Below are 20997 nucleotides of genomic sequence, written 5' to 3' on the forward strand. Positions count from 1 at the left end.
TTATACTGGGCGCAGGTGCGAGTGAGGGGTTAACCCCTCACTCGCAACCCTAGCTCCACCGTGCGCCGCCTCCTCCTCCTGCTCCGGCGAGCAATTAGTCGCTCCCCCGCGCCGCATTCCACCCGCCGCCACCTGCATGGACTCCCGCCGCCGTAGTACCGCCTCGCCGGCGAGCGGATCGAAGCGATCCCGCTCGCCGGACAACGTGGAGGATGCGTGGCGGCTTTTTTGCAAAAGGTCCGCCGCGCGGCCTGCAAGTACGACGGCGGGGACTTCATCCCGGCGAAGCTCCGTGACTTCACGCGGGGCGGCCGCTGGTACCACGAGGACCCGCCGCTCAAGCCGATGAGCGGCCCGAAGTTCGAGGAGTGGCTTGCCGAGTGGGAGCACCAACGCCGGGTGAACGAGGCGTGGAGGGCGACCATCGGGAGCACCAGCGGCGGAGGTGCCCCGCTCGCCGGCGAGGAGGAGGAGGCAGACGAGGACCAGGACCCCGCCTTCTTGAAGGCGATTGAAGAGTCCCTCAAGGACGCCGAGGAGAATAAGAAGGCGGAGGAGGAAGAAAAGGTGGCGGCCATCGCCGCCGTGAAGGAGGCGGAGGCGGAGGCCGATGGGTTCATCATCGACCTCTCCGACTAGAAGTCGCGATCCGATCGCGCATTTTGCATGTATGTAGGTACGTCGATTTCTATGTATGATCGACGAACTATGAATGAAAGTTTCCCGGGGTTTTAAATTTACAAATATACGGGGTCAAATACGGGTTCTGCTAGACGGAGCGGTGTATGATCGACCATTTTTTTTATACAGGGCGAAAAAGCGGTGAAATACGGGACGGAAAAGTAAGGGGCCTGTTAGACATGCTCTTAGCTACCCACAATTAGCATTTCGTTCTTCCTCATAATGCATCACGTCCACGTATAAGCAAGCAAGAATTTGGATTTCAATCCAGGAACAGATCCTTGGTGCCCTCGAAATACAAGGTTGTACCTTGTCCAACTGAACATGTCTTCTCCTCCCTAGTGCTTGTCTCTCCAGCTGGGTGACGCCCTTCGATTATTGGATACACCGCAGATGCTTTGGATTCCCAGGTAGAAGCCGAGAAGGGCCTTCGGAGCGGGCTCGCGGCCCAGCTAGGCCGGCTAATTACGTCCTTATCAAACCTTAACTCGAATAGTAACACACCTTTAATAATACCATACCGCTAGTTGACCACCATTAGCACCAGGATATATACGTACCGACCATCCATGGGAACAGCCAGGCGTGGTAGCTCGCGCCTGTCACTCCAGCTTTGGAGGGCTAAAGGGTTGGCACTATGGGGGCAGCTGGCTCGAGCCCGTGGCGAACTGCTCTCTCCGCTAAGGGCAGATCATCCGTACCTACGGATGTTACTTCGGCCCTTGCGTCCATGCCTGACCAGGCCCGGACGGCGTTCCAGCCTTTCTCTTCTTGGGTTTCCACCAGCTCCGGTGGTGCACGGGTTCGCTCTACCCTTAAAATGCCAACTCTTTTCCCCATTTTTTTAGGGTCCTAGAATCTGAAGACATGCTACTCTAGTATGGTTATCTCTCCAGGGATTTTGTGTACTTATTCAGACCTGCATTTAAGGAAGTCACCCATTCAGAGAGCAAAACAGATCGGTTCTAAGTTAACTAGGGTGTCAAATTTTCAGTTAAGAGATGTGCATGCATATGTTCAGTTAGCAACCACATAAACATGTTACGACTAGCGATGTTAGACGACAAACTGATTGCTAGTGCTCCCGTTCACGTGTACACTGACACTAGCACACCATAGGTGTAATGGTTAATTGCAGAAATTCAGAAGATTTTTTATTCTTATCAGGTAATTAAACTGCAAGGAAGAATGCATAAACCATATGTCTCACCGTACACCTGAGGGTTCAGTTTACTGAATATTCTGACCAAAACAAGCAACCGGATTAGCAGACATTTGTGCTCCAAAGAACAAATCCGTTGCTACTGTCGTTACTTAACTACAGAAAGTGTTTAACTTCATCAGGGACGGAGCCACGAATGAAATGTAAGGGGGCAATCTTAGTATGAGAGAGACAGAACTAGCTAGAATCACACAAATAAGGAGCTGCTATGGCTTCGCTTCAAAAGAAAATCATTGGGGGGGGGGGGGCGCAGCCCCCCTTGTCTCCGTTCCTGAACTTCGTGCTAAAATCTTCTATGCTTATTTACAATGACACAAACATTTATTCATCTTCTCGTTCAACCTCTTTCTGACTTCCTAACACTACGGGAATGTGTCAAGGTGCCGACGGCCGGATATTGTGCCGACGGCAAAAGGTCTGGGCCGTCGGCATAGACTGCCTCGACGCCAGCTCATGAAATCAGCCGTCTGCACATCGACATAGGCCCTGACATTTTGCCGTCGGAACAATATCCGGTGAACTTCCCGGAGGTCACGTCTCTGACAGAAGCCCAGAGTCTCGCTCCTGAGCTGCTACTTCGCTCAGAGGGTGAAGCGCGGCGGTACAACGATGGTCAGCGGCGGATTGATATCACCAAGGCGGACGAGCAGTTCATGGCGCAGTGGCGCAGAGACCATCCCGGTGACGTCTAGGCCACGCGCGCATTCTGAAAGGAGAAGCAGTCGTTTAGGAGAGAGAGGATGGCGGGAAAGCGGCAGAGGAGGCCGAATATGAAGCGGAGTGCGCCAAAGGAGAGGCGTTGACATGGGGGACTAATGATGAACGGTGGATGTGGAACCTCTCAAGTACCACTTCAGAGGACACCCCCAGCGAGGACGAAGATTTCGACAACTGATTAGTATGTGTGTATCGAGTAATGGTAGTGTCGAGTCTGGGTGTCTAGCGGGTCATGTGTCGACCCAGTGTAAGTGTTGTGTTCGTGTGTGGGTGTAGTTCTTTAAGTATTTTGGTTCGTGTGTGGGTGTAGTTCTTTAAGTGTTTTGGTTAGTGTATGGGTCTAGTTCTTTAAGTGTTTTGATTCGTGTGTGGGTTTAGTTATTTAAGTGTTTTGGTTCGTCTGTGGGTCTAGTTCAAGTTCTTAAGTGTATCGTTATTGTGTGTCTATTTCTTTAAATCCAATGTTGCACCCCTGGAAATCGAGGCTCGGAGGATTGGAATGACCCAAAAATTTGTGTGTGCACACATGGTGTGTACACTAGCATGGTGTGGTGTTGTTTGATCCAATGTTGCACCCCCGGATGTGTCCGGATACACGCACATGCGCTGACGGTACTTAAGCAGTTCCAGGACGTATATGGTGGAACTCCCCGGTGGGGTGAACCGGAGGGAATCTTATTTCTGCAGCGCTCAGAACGTATTTCTTAACTGGAGAGAGGATCCCACTTCCGGAAGATGAGCCACCTAGGTCGGGGCCGACTCCACTGTGCCCATTGAGGGAAGTTTTCGCGGTCACATACTATGCACGGACTCCGGTAAGTTCTGTGCCTAACCACTTGTCACAGATTTCCTTTCACATGGCTAAGATGCTAACTCTTCTCAAACATGTAGGGAACAGAATGTTCGCGGAACCGACCCTCTCCTGCTTCGTCGCGCGAGGCATATCGATGCACCCCAGCCACCATTCTCCCGGTGCTTTCGGTTTCTCTCCTGCTGGCGGTGGTTGAGGTGCTGGATCTACCTCGGTTTACCTAGACAAAGGCCGGACGCCTGATTTTACGAGTCAGGAACTTGGTTGGATCCCATGATCTTAGTTTCCGGGGTGTGTTGTCGATCGTGTGTGCCTGTTGATGGTGTTGCTACATGTGTCGATGGTATTGATACATACTGTATTGTATGATGATGATGTTGTTGCTACATTCTATATGATGACGATGATGATCTTGTTGTGATCCACCTCATATGATTGAACTGCTATTTTTACTGCTATTTTTGCTGTGAATTAACTGCCATATAGCACGCAGGAACCAAAAAAAAAAGGCAGCTGTTGTGCCGACAGTAATGCCAAATGGTAAGCAGTGCCAAATGGTAAGCACAGCAGGTGCCATTTTTTTGCACATTTTAAGACCGGGCCGGTCGAGCTGTGCCGACGGCATTGCCGTCGAAACAACATCATGTGGACGCGTGGCGTCCCAGCATCGGCCGAGCGTAGCTGTTGTGCTGACGGCAAAGCCTCCTCCCTGGGCTAACGGTCGTTAGCCGTTGTGTGGGCCCCGCTCCGCCTGCGCCGACGGCAAGGTTCCACCCTCGGGATGGGCATTGTGCCGACGGCCAGCCTGGCTGTACCGAGGCTGTATTGTGCAGACGGCGAGGTGCCGACGGCTACCGTCAGCCCAAAGTTGTGCCGACGGCAAGTGTGGTTGTGCCGACGGCCGCCGTCGGCAGCTTGGCTGGTTCTGGTAGTGTAACCCTCTCTCTAATTCTGATAATGAGTATGGGCTTATGGTTGGATAATGAGTATGGGCTTATGGTTGTACAGATGTGCTAAATACAATGGCTCAAGCATTTATGCCTATCCTCTGATCGGAAGTTTCAGCTTCTTTCTAAATTCTTAGATCTCTAATTCTGACAATAAGAATGGTACGAATCTTATGGTTCTGTATCTGTAATCGACAATGTTTTAGCATGATAAAATGGCGTAATGGACTACCCCTGAACTCTGAGTTATTACTACACTACTCCATTACCCAACTCTAGCTAGTTAAACTTGATGATAGAAGTAGCAACAGACAGCCGTTTCCAACCTCAGGAGCTTTACCTAGATAACTTTTTTCGGTACAGACCTTAAATTTGAAAATTTATAAAAATATGCAGTGGGTAAACCTACTGTACAGCTTATAAAAAAGTAGCAACGATGCATATTTTTATATGCTCTAAAACGAGCCAAGAAAATATAAAAGTTCTCTGGACCCTCAGTTCTGAATAATTTTAACTGACACTGCGTATTTTGCCACCTAGTTTTTCTTTGTCCCTCATAATGCATCAGATCGTCATCGACAGCATGCAAGTATTTAGCTTCTAATTCAGAATATATCCTTGGTGCCCTCAAAAAGTCAAAATACTAGGTTTTGGCTTGCTCTAAAAAAAAGTTGTTTACTTAAAGACGCCTGAATCTGTTTACTTGAGGATTCTGTTTACTTGAGGAAAATAGAGAAAGATTTCTCCGGTAGTCCTTTTGTAGAAACATCGGCGATTTGGCTAGTAGAACTCACATATGGCATGCACATTATGCCTATATCTAGTTTCTCTTTGATGAAATGTCGATCAATCTCTACATGCTTGGTTCGATCGTGTTGTACAGGGTTATTTGCAATATCTATGGCCGCCTTGTTATAACAATAGAACATCAGTGGCGTACCTTGGAATAGTCGGAATTTCGTGGGAGAATCCTAAGCCACAACACCTCACATACACCATGTGCCATGGACCGAAATTCAGCCTCGATATCAAATCTAGGTACACCAGTTTATTTCTTGCTGCGCCATGAGACTATGTTCCCACCGACAAATGTACAATACCCGATGTTGATCGTAAATCATCTAATGAGCCAGCCCAATCAACATCTGTGTAGCATTCAACTTGAAGGCTACCAACAAACCTTTTGCAGGACACCCCTCTAAATAGCGCAAGTTTTTCTTTGTCCCTCATGATGCATCAGACCATCGTCGTCAGCAAGCAAGGATTTAGATTTTAATTCAGAGCAGATCCTAGTGCCCTCAAAACACAAGGTTTTGCCTTGTTCTAAACGAGTCGTTTGCTTAAAGTTGCCTGAATCTGTTTACTTGAGGATTGCCTGGATCTGTTTTTGACATGATGCCCTTTGGGTTGCTTTGCAACACTTCGCTTGAGCTCCCAGTCCCCCCTTGCTCCATTGATCTTTCTCATTGCTCTTCTGCAGCTGGTCCTAGCGTCCTCCTCTTCCCTATCCCAAGTCCCAACTAACTGAACTGAACCTGGCCTTTCACCTCCGAGTGGAGATGGGAGACCCAAGACGAGGCCGAGAAGGCCTTTCAAGTGGGCACGGCGCGTTGTTGGCGCTATTTAGCTGCCCACCTAATACTAGTATGATAATAATACCACCTCGCTAATTCACTACCGTTTGCACCGTGATATATACCTGCCGTCCGTCTACCCTAACAGCCAAGCGTGGTAGCTCGCGCTTGTTACTCCAGCTCTGGAGGGCTAAAAGGGTTGGCATTGCGGGGGCAGCGGGCTCGAGCCCGTGGTAAAAGAGGCAGGTCATCCGTCCCTTGATTTGGGGAGGCCCAAGTAGTCCTGGCCGAGCAGGTCAGGCCCAGGTAAGTGCGCATTGCGCTGTAGGTAGGGTTCTCCCAGCCGTCGCCTCGTTCAGTTCCTGCTTGGTACCAAAGCATCGACGGATGCTGTTCCGGCCCTGGTAGCAACTTCCCGATTGCTGTAAACCTCAATATGCCAACTCTTTTTGCTGCATCATCATCTCTGATATTCTCTTTTAGAACAAAAGGTTAAGATCGTTCAGCCTATATAAACAGACAAGCTCTCGAGTCCAAGGTCACACGTTTAACCAATACACTTCGTTTTGTCAGAGAACGGACAGAGCTTTGTTACAACCCACCCCGTAGACAACAAAGCATAAAGAGAACTAAACCCCAGTCTCTCGATTCAGCCAGCTAGACGCAAGAAACTTAAACCATGGCAACCATATGCTATCGCCGTACCTAACAGCGATCAGTTCCACACTAAATTCCTCTGCTCTGCTCTGCTCATAATGTTCAGCTCCATTCTAAATTCCTAACCTCTCTGATCTGACAATGACTATGATACTATGCTGATGGCTGTGGAAATTCTACTGTTTTAGCATGATAAAATGGACTACTCTAGAAAGGGCAACCAGATCTCTGCCAGTGGCATGTGAGGGTCTACGCTCCCCTGCTAGTTCAGTTTGAGGGGGAAACGGTTCGTACTAGTGGCTTGTTTCGTTTGATACTTCACAATGCGGCCCAGCCAGGCCTGCTAGCTTCGCACTGGAGAACAGAAACTCATTCGCAAATAATAGTCCCACCTCGCTAACCGAGGAGCACCCACACCAGCTTAAATACCAGCCGCCCATACAGCGCGCCAGCCGAGCGAGGTAGCACTCGCTTGTCACTCCAGCTCGGGAGGGCTAAAGAGTTGGTTACGGCGGGTGGGGTCGGCTCGCAGCCCGTGTCAAAACGTGCACGGTAGATTACCGCTGCACTGATACTGGAAAAGGCAAAGGGTTGCCTGGTGGGGACTGGGGCCCGAAATCTATGGGCGCCTACGTCGTTTGGGGACCGGTCACTAGCACTCGCTTATCCATACCCCTGTATATTGTACTGTACGGGACCGAGGGGCATGATTGGAACAGGAGTCGACCGCGCGCCCGATTTTGGCCCCAGACTGCGGCCGTATGGCTGCTGCGCCTCGAGGCTGTGTGGAGGTTTCTCCACAGCCGTGGCCTGCACTGTCTTGGGCTTCCACGGTGGTTTGGCCCTTGTGCCTTTAGAGCCAGCCCCGTGGAGCATGGGTTCGCCTTCCTTACCCCTGTACCAACTCTTTTTATTTTTGATCTTTTCTATAGTTATCTCGTACAGAAGGCAACAAGTTATCTGCCATTAGAACATTCTTTTTTGGCCTCCACTCTAGTGCATGGCATCCATCTCGAAAAAAGCTGAATCAAAAAAGAGAAGGCCCTGTCAAAGGCACAGAATACATATAGTACATCTTGTTGACACTAGACAGGAAGCTCAGCTGCCCATGGTTCCAAAATGACAACGACCACATCGTTCGTATACAGAGAAACCACATCCACAATGGAGCATATATATGCTCTTCAGTTAACACACCAGAATCAGAAGTACATGCACTGTATAATTTTGTGAGACCGATTAAGTAAATACATCACAGGCTAATACTCGCTCAGAATCTCAGATACACGGTTAGCCGGCACCATCACACCTCGCCACACTTAGAAACTCGTGATCCTCAGGTTTAAAGCAACTTACATATATGGCACTCTTACAAGTTACAACAGGTCTAATACAACTACATAAGCTACAGTAACAAACAGCATAGTAGCTTGCTACTTGGCAGCTGCGCAGCTCAAGCCTCTTCCACTTGCTCTTCCTCTTCCTGGAGGAGGTTCTCTCTGTTGTCGTGGGCCCAGAAGCCGCGGACATCTATAAGCATGCTAGCGATGGTCCCACCTTGCTTGCACGAAAGGAGGTCCGTGAGTGCGATCCTCAGAGGATCAGCTGGTTTCACCATGTCCCAGATTTCATCCCTTACGTCTTCGATGCAAAGCTCGTAGTTCCCACCCTCGATCCATTTCTGGTGTACATCTCTGTAAGCAAATGACACCAAAGCATGAGACAAATGACTGATAAGCTGTCACAAGTTTATTAGTACAAAGGAATTTTTCAATGTGATTTTTGGATTGGAAAGACACTATCAGAAACAATACAACTATAATACGATCAAATCTGAGATGCTTATTCAACACATTTTGATTTCCAGATGCCTATATGTCTCGTCTCCTAAGTTAAGAGCAAGGGATCAACTTGACTTTAGGGTTCATGGATACTGTCAAGAGTCACTTTCAGTTTCATTCCCAACATAGGTGAACTGGTTAGTACAAAACCTAGAGATCTTCTCAGGGATATAAAAATTGACCTAGAGTGATGATGTCCTGCTCTTGAGGCCAGCAGAACAGTCTAGCAGTTCAGCAAACACACAATATGGCAGATAAAATTTAGGAAGATGGTATCAGGCAGGAATGCCAAACTCTCACATCCTCCTTTCTTTTCTTCCACAATACAATTGTTTCCCATAACAAACTCAATGCTTTTATTATTATTATTTAAGGCTCAAGGCCCTATTTGGTGAAATAAATAAAAAATAAACAGCTCTTGAGGCCTTCTGAGGGATATCAAAATTGTCCTAGAGCGATGATGTCCTGCTCTTGAGGGTTGAGGCCAGCAGAACAGTCTAGCAGTTCAGCAAACACACAATATTGGCAGATCAAATCTAGGAAGATGGTATCAGGCAGGAATGCTAACTCTCACATCCTCCTTTCTTTTCTTCCAGAACACAATTGTTTCCCATAACAAACTCTATGCTTTTTTTAATTATTTAAGGCTTAAGGCCCTATTTGGTGAAATAAATAAAAAATAAACAGCTCCTTAAGGACAAGTTTACAACTCAGGATTTCATGGTACTCGGCTCGCACGGGAACCGCAAAAGTCCCCTGCATTCAAAACATGGCCCAGTTTTTTACACGAGATCATTACAGTTTCCTTTTGAAAGAAAATACTGTTATTAGTCATTCTGTACACAGTACAAAATAAAGTTCGCAAAGGAGGAGATTACCAGCAAAAAAAATTACCAAAATGATTAAGAACATAATGGTCAAAATGTTAATGAGACTTCTCTCAACTTTGACGAAAACAGTGATATCCTTAAATTTTATGTGGAAGTTCTTATAATGATTATGAGCAAAAATCTGGTTCACTAGTAAAGATTCCTTTGCAAGCAGATATTTTCAGCTAAGAATGAATACAATAACAGGGCAAATCTGAAGGTGAAGATGATTGAGTCGTACATCCATGAACAAAAAGGGGTAGGTTATCACCATAACTGCAAAATGTAACAGTGCCACCACCAACTAAATACACACTTCACATTATAAATTTCCATACATACCTAAACAGAGTATGGATATCAGCAGTCGTCAGGAATCCCCTTCCGTTGAGATCAAGGCATCTAAATAAGTATGTCAACCCTTCAGGAGTATCTTTGTTTTCTAGAGCCAAAACAAAATCGAGAAAGCTTTCAAAATCCATCTCACGGCTGTTGCCACCTCCAACTTTGCTCCGGCGTACATGTTCGTCAAAAACTGAAAAGTAGAGCTAGATTGTTATTCTGCATTCATGATTCAAAACTCGTCGAAGACATCAATAAATTTGTGTGTTAAGAACATTAAAAAAAACATTGATTTGGAATGGCATACTAAGATTTGATGCGAGCTTTTCGGTTACGGTGGTTTAATTTTCCTTTAAAAGAAATAATAAAAGCATCACAAGAGCAGAAAACAGATTTTTAACCTCTTTCGATGAAGATTTCTGTTAGTGTGCCATCAGCATATTCCTTAAGCTCTTGTTTGCTCAATGTGCCATTTGTATCTTTATCTAGTGCAAGAAACATATCTGCAGAGGGATAAGATAACAATCAAAGAGTATATAATGCACAAGAATGATAAAATGTGAACTTTTGCAGAAACAGTGAACTGTGAGAAAAAAGGAAAATGAGGGCAGCTGGCATACCACATATGCGCTGAGCTGAAGTCAAGGAAAACCAATTTTCAGCCTGCTCAGTATCAGTTACCTCTTCCTCGCTCTCCTGAAAATGTAGTGCATAAGAATCAAAAGGGTGCAGAAGTCCATTATATGGTGCAAGATTATAGAGTCAAGTACAAGATGACTAAATTTACACACCAAGCCATACAATCCATTTTTATAGTATTACCTGATGCAATTCCATCAGTTCTTGAAGACAATTGCTCAACAATACTTTCTTTATACATGCTTTCCCTGAAAGAATAGAAAGTTACCCATCGCATAAAGAATAATCTGCATGTTGATTCCATCAGGTTAAAAGTCCAGTTCTGTACCCCGTCTGTGTGGATCACAGAAGAAAAAGAACTTCCGTGCAGCTATGCGGCAGTACATTTGAACAAACGCCGATGGCATGTCTCGCAATTGTGCCAAATTGGGAATGAGCCCTCTGATATATGCTTCCATTTCCTGCAGACAGAATTAAAGGCATGTGACATGATTCTAACTTCTAAGGTATAAAATCTCAATATGTGTTGAAATGTCCATACATGAGGTTGAAGGAAACCATCAGAATCCTCATCAAGTTCACTCATATCAATTCTTGCTTGAGTAAGAGAAACCTGAAAGAAGTAACAATTAGGAAAGTGGTACATAAAAACAGCCCATTTCAACACAAGTGGCTGCTGAGTTCCAGACATGCGATATTATATTACTATGTAGCAGTTCCTTTAGCTGTCTTGGGTTTTTCTGTACCAAGTGGTTTGTTTTGGTACATTATCCATTTCATAAAATTCAAACTGCCCAAGTTAACAGCTATAGGTTCGAAAAAGAACTTACTGTTCGCATAACATAAAGATAGAATGGTAAGATTGCAATTCTCCCAGAATCATCCTTCTCGAACTTCATAAAGTTTGAAGGGCTAAAGAAACGTTTGCATTTCTGGCCAATCTGCTCTGTGCACACTGTGGCAATATGGCAGAAATCTTCATAGTTCATCTGCAGTGTTCCAGGGAAAGAAATGAATGAGAAGTATAATAGCACGAACTACCTCACATGTAAATCAGAATGAACACAAGTAGTTGTACAATTATACCATTGTTAGTCTCATTGTGGAATATATCATATATGCACAGAAATTCAAACATGCAGCAACAAACTAGAATTGATGATTGATGCCAAATATAACACACGAAAACCTTTTCAGTTTTACTCCCTCCGTCCCAGTTCATAGGGCTTGCGCATATCCCTAGGTTGTAAGTTTGACCATGATAATACAAGAGATATATTACAAAACGTATATCATTAGAAAGCTTAGATGTTCTACTTTCTAATGATATAATTTTTATGGTGTAAAATTATTATTATGTTGGCTAAATTAACAACTTAGGAATACGTGCAAGTCCTATGAACTGGGACGGAGGTAGTAGTTGTATTCCTGTACATATCATGGCATGCAATTATAATTATCCAAGGAAGACAGGTGACATTAGGGGAAGCAAGTCAATGGCACAAGAATGAATGTATTCGCATGTGGTGTAAAAATACGGGCACCAAGCTATGAGTTTACCTTTTCAGAGCCAGTCACATCGTCTATAACACAATTTTCCCTGAGGCAAACCCACATGGCATCAAGATCATCGGCATTAAGTAGAAGCTCCGATTGTTTCTGCAATTTTTTTGCAATTGCTCTCATAAGCCTTTCAATTGTAGGACAGTTAAATGCCAAAGCAGCCAGTCAAACTCAAATACCTTTAGAAACCTGTACTTTGCCAGCCTCTGAACTCTATTGCTAATAGATCCATCTTCAGGTTTCTGTCCAAAAAGGAAACATTAGTATCATCTCATACTGACAACTCGTGTAGTCCTGCATGCAGTGTGGGATCCAATATGACTAGCATTGCTACTTATTATCTCTGATGTCAGCATCTAGCACTATCAAAATCATATTTCAGATAAGCTACAAGTTTTATCATAACATAGAAGAACACGAAACTCATGTATCCAAGAAAGTAAACCAAGTTGATCACCTTCTTGTAGAAACTTGGGATGGAACCAGCTTCAGCACTCTTTCGCTGCCGCTCCTTAAAAATCTCAAGCAATATCCTTTTCGTTTCCAGTTCTGCAGGTTGCAGGTTCAAAATAGATCAGGTAACACGGTGATGCCACATGGAAAAGGGAAGTGTTGATCAGCAAAAGCGGACGCACTAATCAGGAGCTGCCTTGAAGCCCAATAACAGCACAGTCGTATCAACTAACAAGTAAACTAGCAAGCTCCAAGAGCAAACAACTAAAATTGTCCCTAGCTAACAGTGCGTGTTTGAAAATGCACTGCCAGACGACCTCCTGACTCTTCAATGCAAAGCCTCCCCCTCTCAACCCAAATCACCCACTGCAAATCATGGGCGAACATTTTCCCCATATCCACCAGCCGCATTACGGCGGCTCGCATCCTGAGGAAGCAGATCTCATCGCCGTCACGCGGAAGCTATCTTGTAACGCTCAGCACCATAACCTCGCCCAATTTCATCGCCATTTCGAACAGGACACGAATAAACCCTAATCCTACCGCCATTCCCCGAGACGAAACGCGGAATTACAGCCAAGCCTAGCCGGGCCGAGCCGAGCAGCAGGAAGGGGGGAAAAGGGGGGACGCGCTAGCGAAGGAGCACTGACCCATGAGGGCCTCGGATCCGAGGCCGGCGCCCGTACCAACGAAGCGGCGGAGGTTGCGGACCCAGGGCATGGAGGAGGCCGGCGGGATCCGCCTGCCGGCGGGCGCGGCCCCGGCGGAGGAGGCGCCATCCCCGGCGTCGCCGCCGTCGGCGGAGGCGGTGCTCATGAGGGTCGAGGCGGGGGCGGATCGGAGCGTGCGCGTGGGACTGTAGCTGGTTGTCGGGTTGGTGGTCTCACGCGTCCGGTCTGGCCGTCTGGGGCTCGGGACTAGGGAGGAAGACCCTGTCACTCGCCCGGGAGAGATAGGGCCCAAAATGTTGAAAAAACGTGTTTGTTGTGTTAATCATAACTAGCAAAAGTGCCCGTGCGTTGCACCGGGAGAAACTAATGCTGGAGATCGATGGAGATCCACGACGACCAACTGACACGCAAGGGGGCAACCACCATCGGGGAAGACATCTCCCGCATCGGTAACGAGGGGCGCGTGGAGGCAGCATTCGAGAAAGGGGAAACGCCTAGCGCGGGGATGAGAGTGTGCGGCGGTGGGAGCGTGTGGTGGATGGCAAGATGGAAGCGTGCAGCTACGGCGGCCTGGATGGGAGCACGTGGCTCCGTCGATGGTGTCCATATGAATGATGATTCCTTGGTCGACGTCAATATTTTTCTTGCCAATCCCGGTCTAGCATCCCTTGGTCGACGCCAGTGTGTTCGACGATATGAATTACATTGGTACGTACACTACGATCTCATCGGGGTCGCTGTACCACGGCATCTCTAGCGCCTCCAAGGAATGCAATATTGCACTGTTGCCGCTGGCCATGGTTATAGTAAGCTTATATTAGTGAACAGATATAGTATATCACACATACTTTGCATAGGAAACATCCTTCTCATAATCTCGTGTCTGATTTTCATCCTCTCTACCATCACAACCTGAAAGGTAACTTTATCTCTCTGATCCTTCTCATAATCACGCGTGCCAGCTTTCCATCCTCTCTTCCCATCACAAGAGAATTTCAGATCATGGTGCTACTTCTTTTTGATTCACACCAACCAATCGAAGGCCCGGTCGATTGGCCCGTTCGATCAGTTCCTAGGCCACACCGATCGCTTCTGAGTTCTGACACAATGATTGTCTCACAACATCATAACTCCATGATTGTGTTCTTAAAAAATGGAAAGGAAAGAGCAAGCATGTAGAATGGGTTGATGAGTAACCCAAACTGCCAAAGCAAGCACCAAGCACCATCTAAATGATCGTTTACTACGAAAACCGTTTCATATTCTTGTTATTGTCTCGTTGGTGAATCGGAAACTTGCCAAGTCGCTAACACAAATGGAGTGAATTGAAATACTAATGACTGGATAGGTCATTAGTTGAACAAAAAATTCAATGTACTACTGAAACAATTATAACCGAATTCTGAGTGCGTTAGCTGACTATGCTAACCGAGATACACTACCAAGTTCATTGCCCTTGCATATACACTTCGATATGTAGGCTGTCGGCAGGAACTTCATCCTCCCTTGTATATACACTTAAATATAAAAGTGCAGATGACGAATCAAGTATGATATCAGAATATATTTTATTTGTAAGATACAGAGACCAGCTAACTCTGAAGAGATATATACAAAGCTAGACAATCACACATATGCGTGGCATCAGCACGCTGCAACTCCATCTTTTTTGTTCATAGCCATAATCAACAGTCCATAGGAAAACTGAAACTGAATCTGCAACCACCACTTCTTGGCCGGAGCGTCGTTCTCCGCCTCTACGGAAAGCTGCTCGAACAGTAGCCTTGTACGAAACGGTAATGCCACCGTTATCATCGTTGATCAGATGTGGATCATGAAGAAACACTTACCCACTACCACTTCTTCACGGTTAACATGAATTACAGAGTAAAAAAATTCAGAGCAAAAAGAAACCACTTTGCTACATCTAGACACATTAGATTCATCTCAAAAGGAAGAGCAGATGCATTATCATTACCTTTTCGTTGACTTCATTAACCAAACCAGGTTTACTTCTACTCCAACCTAGAAAAAACAAAAAACGAATTTGAGATTTTGAGCTCGCCACGAGGCCGTGCTGCCTTCCGCGCCTTGAGCCCTTGCAGCAACGACATACTGCCAACCCCATGCGCCTCGCCGAGGCCTCCAATGCGCTCTCAGCCACCGTCATATAGGCCGGCGATCGAGTGGGATCTGGAGCCGATGAGCTAGTGGCAGCGAACGGAAGGTCGACGTGGCTGGCGGCGCAAGGAGAGATGGGCCAGGTGACCCGCTCGGCCGCCTTCTGCTCTTCCCCTGACGCGGCGCAGCTGCCAGCCCGCCTCCAGCTCCGGCCGACGGAATTCCTACTACAGGTTCCCCAACCAACGCCGCCGCCGTTCCTCTGCGGTCCTCTGCTCGTCCCCGACGCCTTCCCCTACTCCGCGCCGCCGACCGTCGCCTCGTCGTCTGGCCCCGCGCGCGCCGACAAGTCCTGCACAGCGGCCGCCTGCAGCCTCCCCGCGGCAGACGTCCTTTTCCGTCACGGCCATCGCCTCCCCGTGCCCTGCTTCCCCAGGACATGGAGGTACCGTCGAGAAGGAACGAGCAGCACGGCGTCTCGGGTGGCGCGCCCTCCTCAACATCTCCCCTCCACTGCGGCTACTCCCAGAGAGCTCTGCCTCCGATCCTCTTCCTTCTGTGTGACAAGGACGAAGCTGCCAACTACAGCTGAGCTAGGGCCGTAGGGAATTCGACTGCATCTCAGAAAAGTCGGGCCTGAATCGTCTGCATCCGCTGCTTGGTCTCAGAAAGCATCTATCGCCTTGGCCTCAGGAACAGCCGGGTGACTCGTCCTCATCCGCCTTGATGTTAGACACCCCCGATGCACCATGAGCGATGAGGGAAGCGCTTGGGCGCACCTTCGGGTCGATCTATTAGTCGGGAATCTCCACTGTAAACCCTAGCTATCGATTCGGCAGGAGAAATCTCGACGGGAAACCCTAGCTATCGATTCGGCAGGAGATTTTGGATTTGAGAAGGGTAGGAGGCAATTTGATCTTATAGAGGGGGCTGCGAACGGATCTATCTTGAGATGGAAGTTGGAGGGGAACGTGTTTATCTTGAACTCCTACAAACGTCATCAGCCCGTGTGGAGGATTCAGAAATCGATGGATTCGGTGGCCTCCGCCCGTGTGGAGGGGAATTGATGAATTTGGTGGCCTCCGCGGCTCCGCCCCTGCTACTTAGTTTGACCGGTACGTTATATGTAAATTGGTGGGAGGGTAAAACGGTCCAAAAAAAAGCGTTGACGAAACTTTTTGGCAGAAACCTTAGATCATACGGACCAAACCGAGGAAACGCTTCTCCCTTTATTATTAGGTATAGATTATTTTGAATTTGAATAATTTGGAATGTATTTAGTAATTCAATACTATATTATATTGAAGTTGGTGATGGTGATACGTCGCTCAACATCATCGAAATCATCTTGACCATTCAATGTGCAGATCGCTCCGGCAAAACATCAAACCCTTCAACACCGACTCATCTGTAATTACCCACTCAAGCCACTAGAAAGATACCCCTTCCATCAAACAACCTTAGCAATCCTCTCCAACTCACAACTCATCTCACACGCATGCGTTACCGCTGCCCCTATGCCTCAGGCATTCAATATGTCTCCATCCTTAGTGTCGTTGACATAGCGGCTTTACATATTGCAAGCGACTAGAAAAATGCAAAATCAAGTTATGCAATGTATCTCCTAGCGTCATCCACAATAAGAAATCGGGTCTTTACAAGGTTCTTGAGGCACACATCCACAACCGAATTGGAGGTTCCCAATAGTTGTAACAACACACCAACAATAACAAGAAGAACAAATCAAGCAACAACAACTAGGATTTCCAAATGGAACACTAGCAAAGGGGCCCTCAAGCAAATGAGGGGGAAATGTAAAACGTTTTGGTGAAGATATAGATCGGGGTCTTCTCCTTCATTTCTCCAAAGATCAAGGGGTTTAGATGGTTGGAGGAGGAGATCAAGTGATTCTTGTGGCTCAACAATGGCGAGATCTTCTTTTGTGGACGAGCCACCTTCTCCATTGGAGAAGAGGGCTATTTATATGAGTAGGCACTTCAGATCTGATCTTTGTGGACTTTTTTGTGTAAAACCGGAAGTACCGGCTGGATTCCTCCAGTGGATGAGCAGATGCTGATGCCGATGCAGGTGGAACAAGGGTGGTAGTACCGGTGGCTGGTACTACCGGCCAAGTTCTGCCCCTATTTCCAGAATCGTGAAAAACGGTACTGGAAGGCTACTGCCTCCAAATTGCCATTTCCGAAAGTAGGACCGGAAGTAGGGTGGTACTCGGTCGCCGGTACTACCGGCCAAATTCCTCCCATAGGCTTTCCTATGCACTGTGTAGACACTGTTGAAGATGGAATCTAGCCGGAAGTTCCGGTTGCTGTGGCCGGAACTTCCGCCCATAGGAAAAACACAACCAACCTTATTTTTGAATGATCTATCCATCACCACAATATGTAGCATCTTTCTACGGACTTGTATACATAAACACACATAAACTGGTACTTGTGTTGACATCAAACACACAAAACCCATATGGGCGGGAAATGTTCTTTCAATCTCCCCATTTTTGGTGTTTGATGACAACACATGTATTTGCAAGGAATAAACAACTGAAGCAACTGGTATATGTAAGATATAGATGAGCTCCCCCTAGATGTGTGCATGTACGAAGTTTCCTTTAAATGCAAAGGCACACATACTAGAATCAATACTCCCCCGTATCTTGCAACCAACATGCATAGGTAATAGCAACAATATTTATGCGGTGACCCAGCATACCAGTGCATGGTGTAGTACGCAAGTCGTTCACATAACACAAGTGAAACACTGTTTCACTCATATTACATCCCTCGGAGTTGTACAACAGGAATATATGCGAGTCCAAGGCATGTCTATAGAAGGATACATGAACTGTTTACAGAAGATTAACACAGCCTCCTACTTTAGAGTGAGGTAATACTTCAATAAAGCTCCAAAAGAACAACTCGTAGTTTAACTTATTGCTAGCTCTATCTCTAGAGATACTTGGCCTGCTATAGAACTCTAGCTAGTTAGGTGCTAGGATTAGGGAAATAGCTATCATGTGACCGCCAACCGTTAGAGTTCGTCCATGGAGAGCGAGGATACCCAAGAGCCTCACCAAAGCTTGCCAAGTTGGCCTCAAGTTGCACTTCATTGGTCATCCATCTAAAAGTGTGAGCTTCATCTTGTTCAAAGTGAATGGTGGCATGTAATTGTTGGATCAACTGAATGTCAAAGTCCTTGTTGAGCGTTATGATGGGAAAGAGCCCGAACTCTTTGCACATAGCATACGCATCTCCAAAGTATTTTGAGGACATGACCATCTTTGCGGTGTCAATGAAATGCTGAGTAGCAACAACACATCTACAATCTTAGAAGTTATTGTCACTCTTCACAAAACTAGATGCATGAACCTACGATCGAGCATAAATACTCCATCTTGATGTTACAAGCATATACTTGGCCAAAGCATCTAGTAGCAACGGAGAGCATGCAAGATCACAAATAACATATGACAAGTATATGGTCGATCTCAACATAGTATTCAATATTCATCGGAACCCACCAAACACAATATGTAGCATTACATAAAGATGATCTTGATCATGATAGGCAGTTCACAAGATCTAAACATGAAGCATAAATTGGAGAAGACAACCATCTAGCTACTGCTATGGACCCATAATCCAGAGATGATCTACTCACACATCACTTTGGAGGTGGGCATGGTGATGTAGAGGCCTCCGGTGATGATCTCCCTCTCCCGCAGGGTGCTGGGAAGAGCTTCAGAACCCTCCCGAGCTAGGGTCGGCGATGGCGGCCGCGACGGAACTTTTCGTGGATGGAGGCTCGAGTGTTTAGGTTTTTCCGAGATTGTGAATAAATAGGCGGAAGGGGTGAGGTCGGTGGGTGCCCGGGGGGCCCACACCACCCCATGGCGCGGCCAGGGCCTGGGCCGCGCCATGGCCTGGTGTGGCCGCTCGTGGCGCCCCTTCATTTCTCCTCTGGACTCCGTCTTTACTACGGTAAAATAAGAACTTTTGCTTTTGTTTCGTCAAGTTTCGAGAATATTTCCTGTACAACTTTTCCGAAATACAAAACAACAGAAAACGGAGAACTGGCACTGTGGCATCTTGTCAATAGGTTAGTACTGGAAAATACATAAAAGTGCAACAAAGTGTAAACAAAACATATAAAAATTGGTGTAAAACAAGCATGAAGCATAAAAAATTATAGATACATTTGCAACGTATCACGTATGACCGCCCATCATCGTCATCCCAGCGCAACGCCTCCTTCCAAGAGAATGGCGGCGCCCTCTCCGTGATGCTTCCCATGAAGATAGTAAATGTGAGTTTGTGACTTTTCCACGTGCTTTATAAGTTTCTGGTAAAAAAATTCCACAAATTATCTCAGTATAAAAAGAAAGCTGAGTTGAGTTAGTTAAGGTAAGCTTAGTTGTGAAGTGCATGCTCGACATAAACCCTAGCAATTCAAAACTTTTTTTTTATCTTGCTCGTAACCAGGGATGTAACAAGATTATGGTCGAATCAGATTGTGCATATGCCATAGAAGTGGTGCAGAATGCGGAACTTCATATAGGGAAAGATGTTGCAATTATCACGGTGACACCAATTGACATTGGAGTTTGGGATGACGATGTTCCAGCACGCTACAGAGGTTAAACTCGTCATAGTGGGGAGTAATATTAGGTAGTAACATGCACCTTCATAGTGGTTAGTATATAGGTGTAATAACATAAAATGCTATATTTATTAAGTTGTAGACTCATCTTGCCTTGAAATATGTGATGTGATGGTAACATAGCTAGTTAACACTATCCACTCTTTTCCTCAATTGATAGCATGCCATGTCATCAAAATGCTTAGTTGACATTGCATGTTATTGATGTTACTACCTATATTACTCCCACTATGAGTAATCTTTCTATTCTTAATAGGTGATCTCATTTCTCTTCACATGCAGCCTATCCACCTCATCAATCATCACCAAGCAATCCTAGACTGCCACCTAAGCAAATATGCCATGTCATCGGAAAGGAGAAACTGGCATATGTAATCTCTCCCCAGTTCAGTTTATCTCTCATTAATGTCCCATTATCCTCTTTAATGGTTATTAATCTGCACAATCAATCTCCTATTTTCTTTCCTAATCTTTCAATCCTTTTCTGTGAGATCTGCACATAGCAATCACTCGCAAAACATTTCCCTGGCCGCACTTGAATTCTCCAGCTTCGTCGTGATGCTGCTCATGAATTCGTCAGTTTTCGTTCACTTCGGTTCTTCCGTTATGCCTGATATCGCTAATGTGTTCGTCAGTTTTCGTTCAGTCCATTAAACCTCTTGATGCACTCGCTCTCACTCCTATTTCTCTCCCCACAATCTCTGCAAGGAAATCAATGGAGGCATAAAACGTGTGGAGGCAGTCAGGCAGCCGAAGTGACAAAAAGCTTGCCAATAAATACCTCGCGTCATATCTATCGTCTGGACTACGCCGTACCTTCTCTGCAAAATGTCTCTCCACCATGAGCTCAGTTCTTCACGTCGCGAGGTGTCGGGTGAAGTAATCATCAATATTTGATCAATCCTTGCTTCTCGAGTTAGTCTGATACTTCGGTATTTTGATGAAACATCCATCGTGTCCTTCTTTTCCTTCTCTTGCAGATTGATTTTGTCTCAACTTTCTCAGGTGTCTCCACTAGCATGGCGTGGGTCGTGATAGGGTAATATAATTCAGTTTTTCCTTATAAAGAATGAATAGTCTGATGTGCTTAATATGGTGAACCAATATGTCCAGGTGTTGCTACAATGAAAAAACTTATGTTGATTTTGGCTATGCTTATTTTTATTGCAGATTAGTGTTTCATGGTCCGAGCTTTCAAGCTCCTAGCGGAAGTTG

The 20997-nt window shown here is 46.1% G+C and overlaps 1 protein-coding gene and 2 non-coding genes across 3 annotated transcripts; all 3 read right to left on the reverse strand.

Annotated features, from left to right (window-relative positions):
- Window positions 1-7848: 7848 nt before the first annotated feature.
- LOC124706716 (probable serine/threonine-protein phosphatase 2A regulatory subunit B'' subunit TON2) lies at window positions 7849-13147 on the reverse strand. The gene is made up of 12 exons (XM_047238384.1): window positions 12967-13147; window positions 12321-12412; window positions 12043-12105; window positions 11861-11959; window positions 11131-11289; window positions 10842-10913; window positions 10629-10761; window positions 10484-10548; window positions 10282-10357; window positions 10063-10164; window positions 9662-9854; window positions 7849-8303 (listed from the first exon to the last, which is right to left on the reverse strand). Exons 1-12 carry the CDS (start codon window positions 13130-13132, stop codon window positions 8063-8065), a joined length of 1461 nt encoding a protein of 486 aa, XP_047094340.1. The 5' UTR covers window positions 13133-13147; the 3' UTR covers window positions 7849-8062.
- On the reverse strand, window positions 8640-8759 carry LOC124650768. Its single transcript, XR_006987184.1, has one exon. It is a non-coding gene; the product is annotated as a small nucleolar RNA snoR104 (small nucleolar RNA).
- On the reverse strand, window positions 8914-9033 carry LOC124650767. The gene has a single exon (XR_006987183.1). It is a non-coding gene; the product is annotated as a small nucleolar RNA snoR104 (small nucleolar RNA).
- Window positions 13148-20997: the final 7850 nt, after the last annotated feature.

This window comes from Lolium rigidum, chromosome 4, assembly GCF_022539505.1.
Source record: "Lolium rigidum isolate FL_2022 chromosome 4, APGP_CSIRO_Lrig_0.1, whole genome shotgun sequence".
In the NCBI taxonomy this organism is placed as follows: domain Eukaryota; kingdom Viridiplantae; phylum Streptophyta; class Magnoliopsida; order Poales; family Poaceae; genus Lolium; species Lolium rigidum.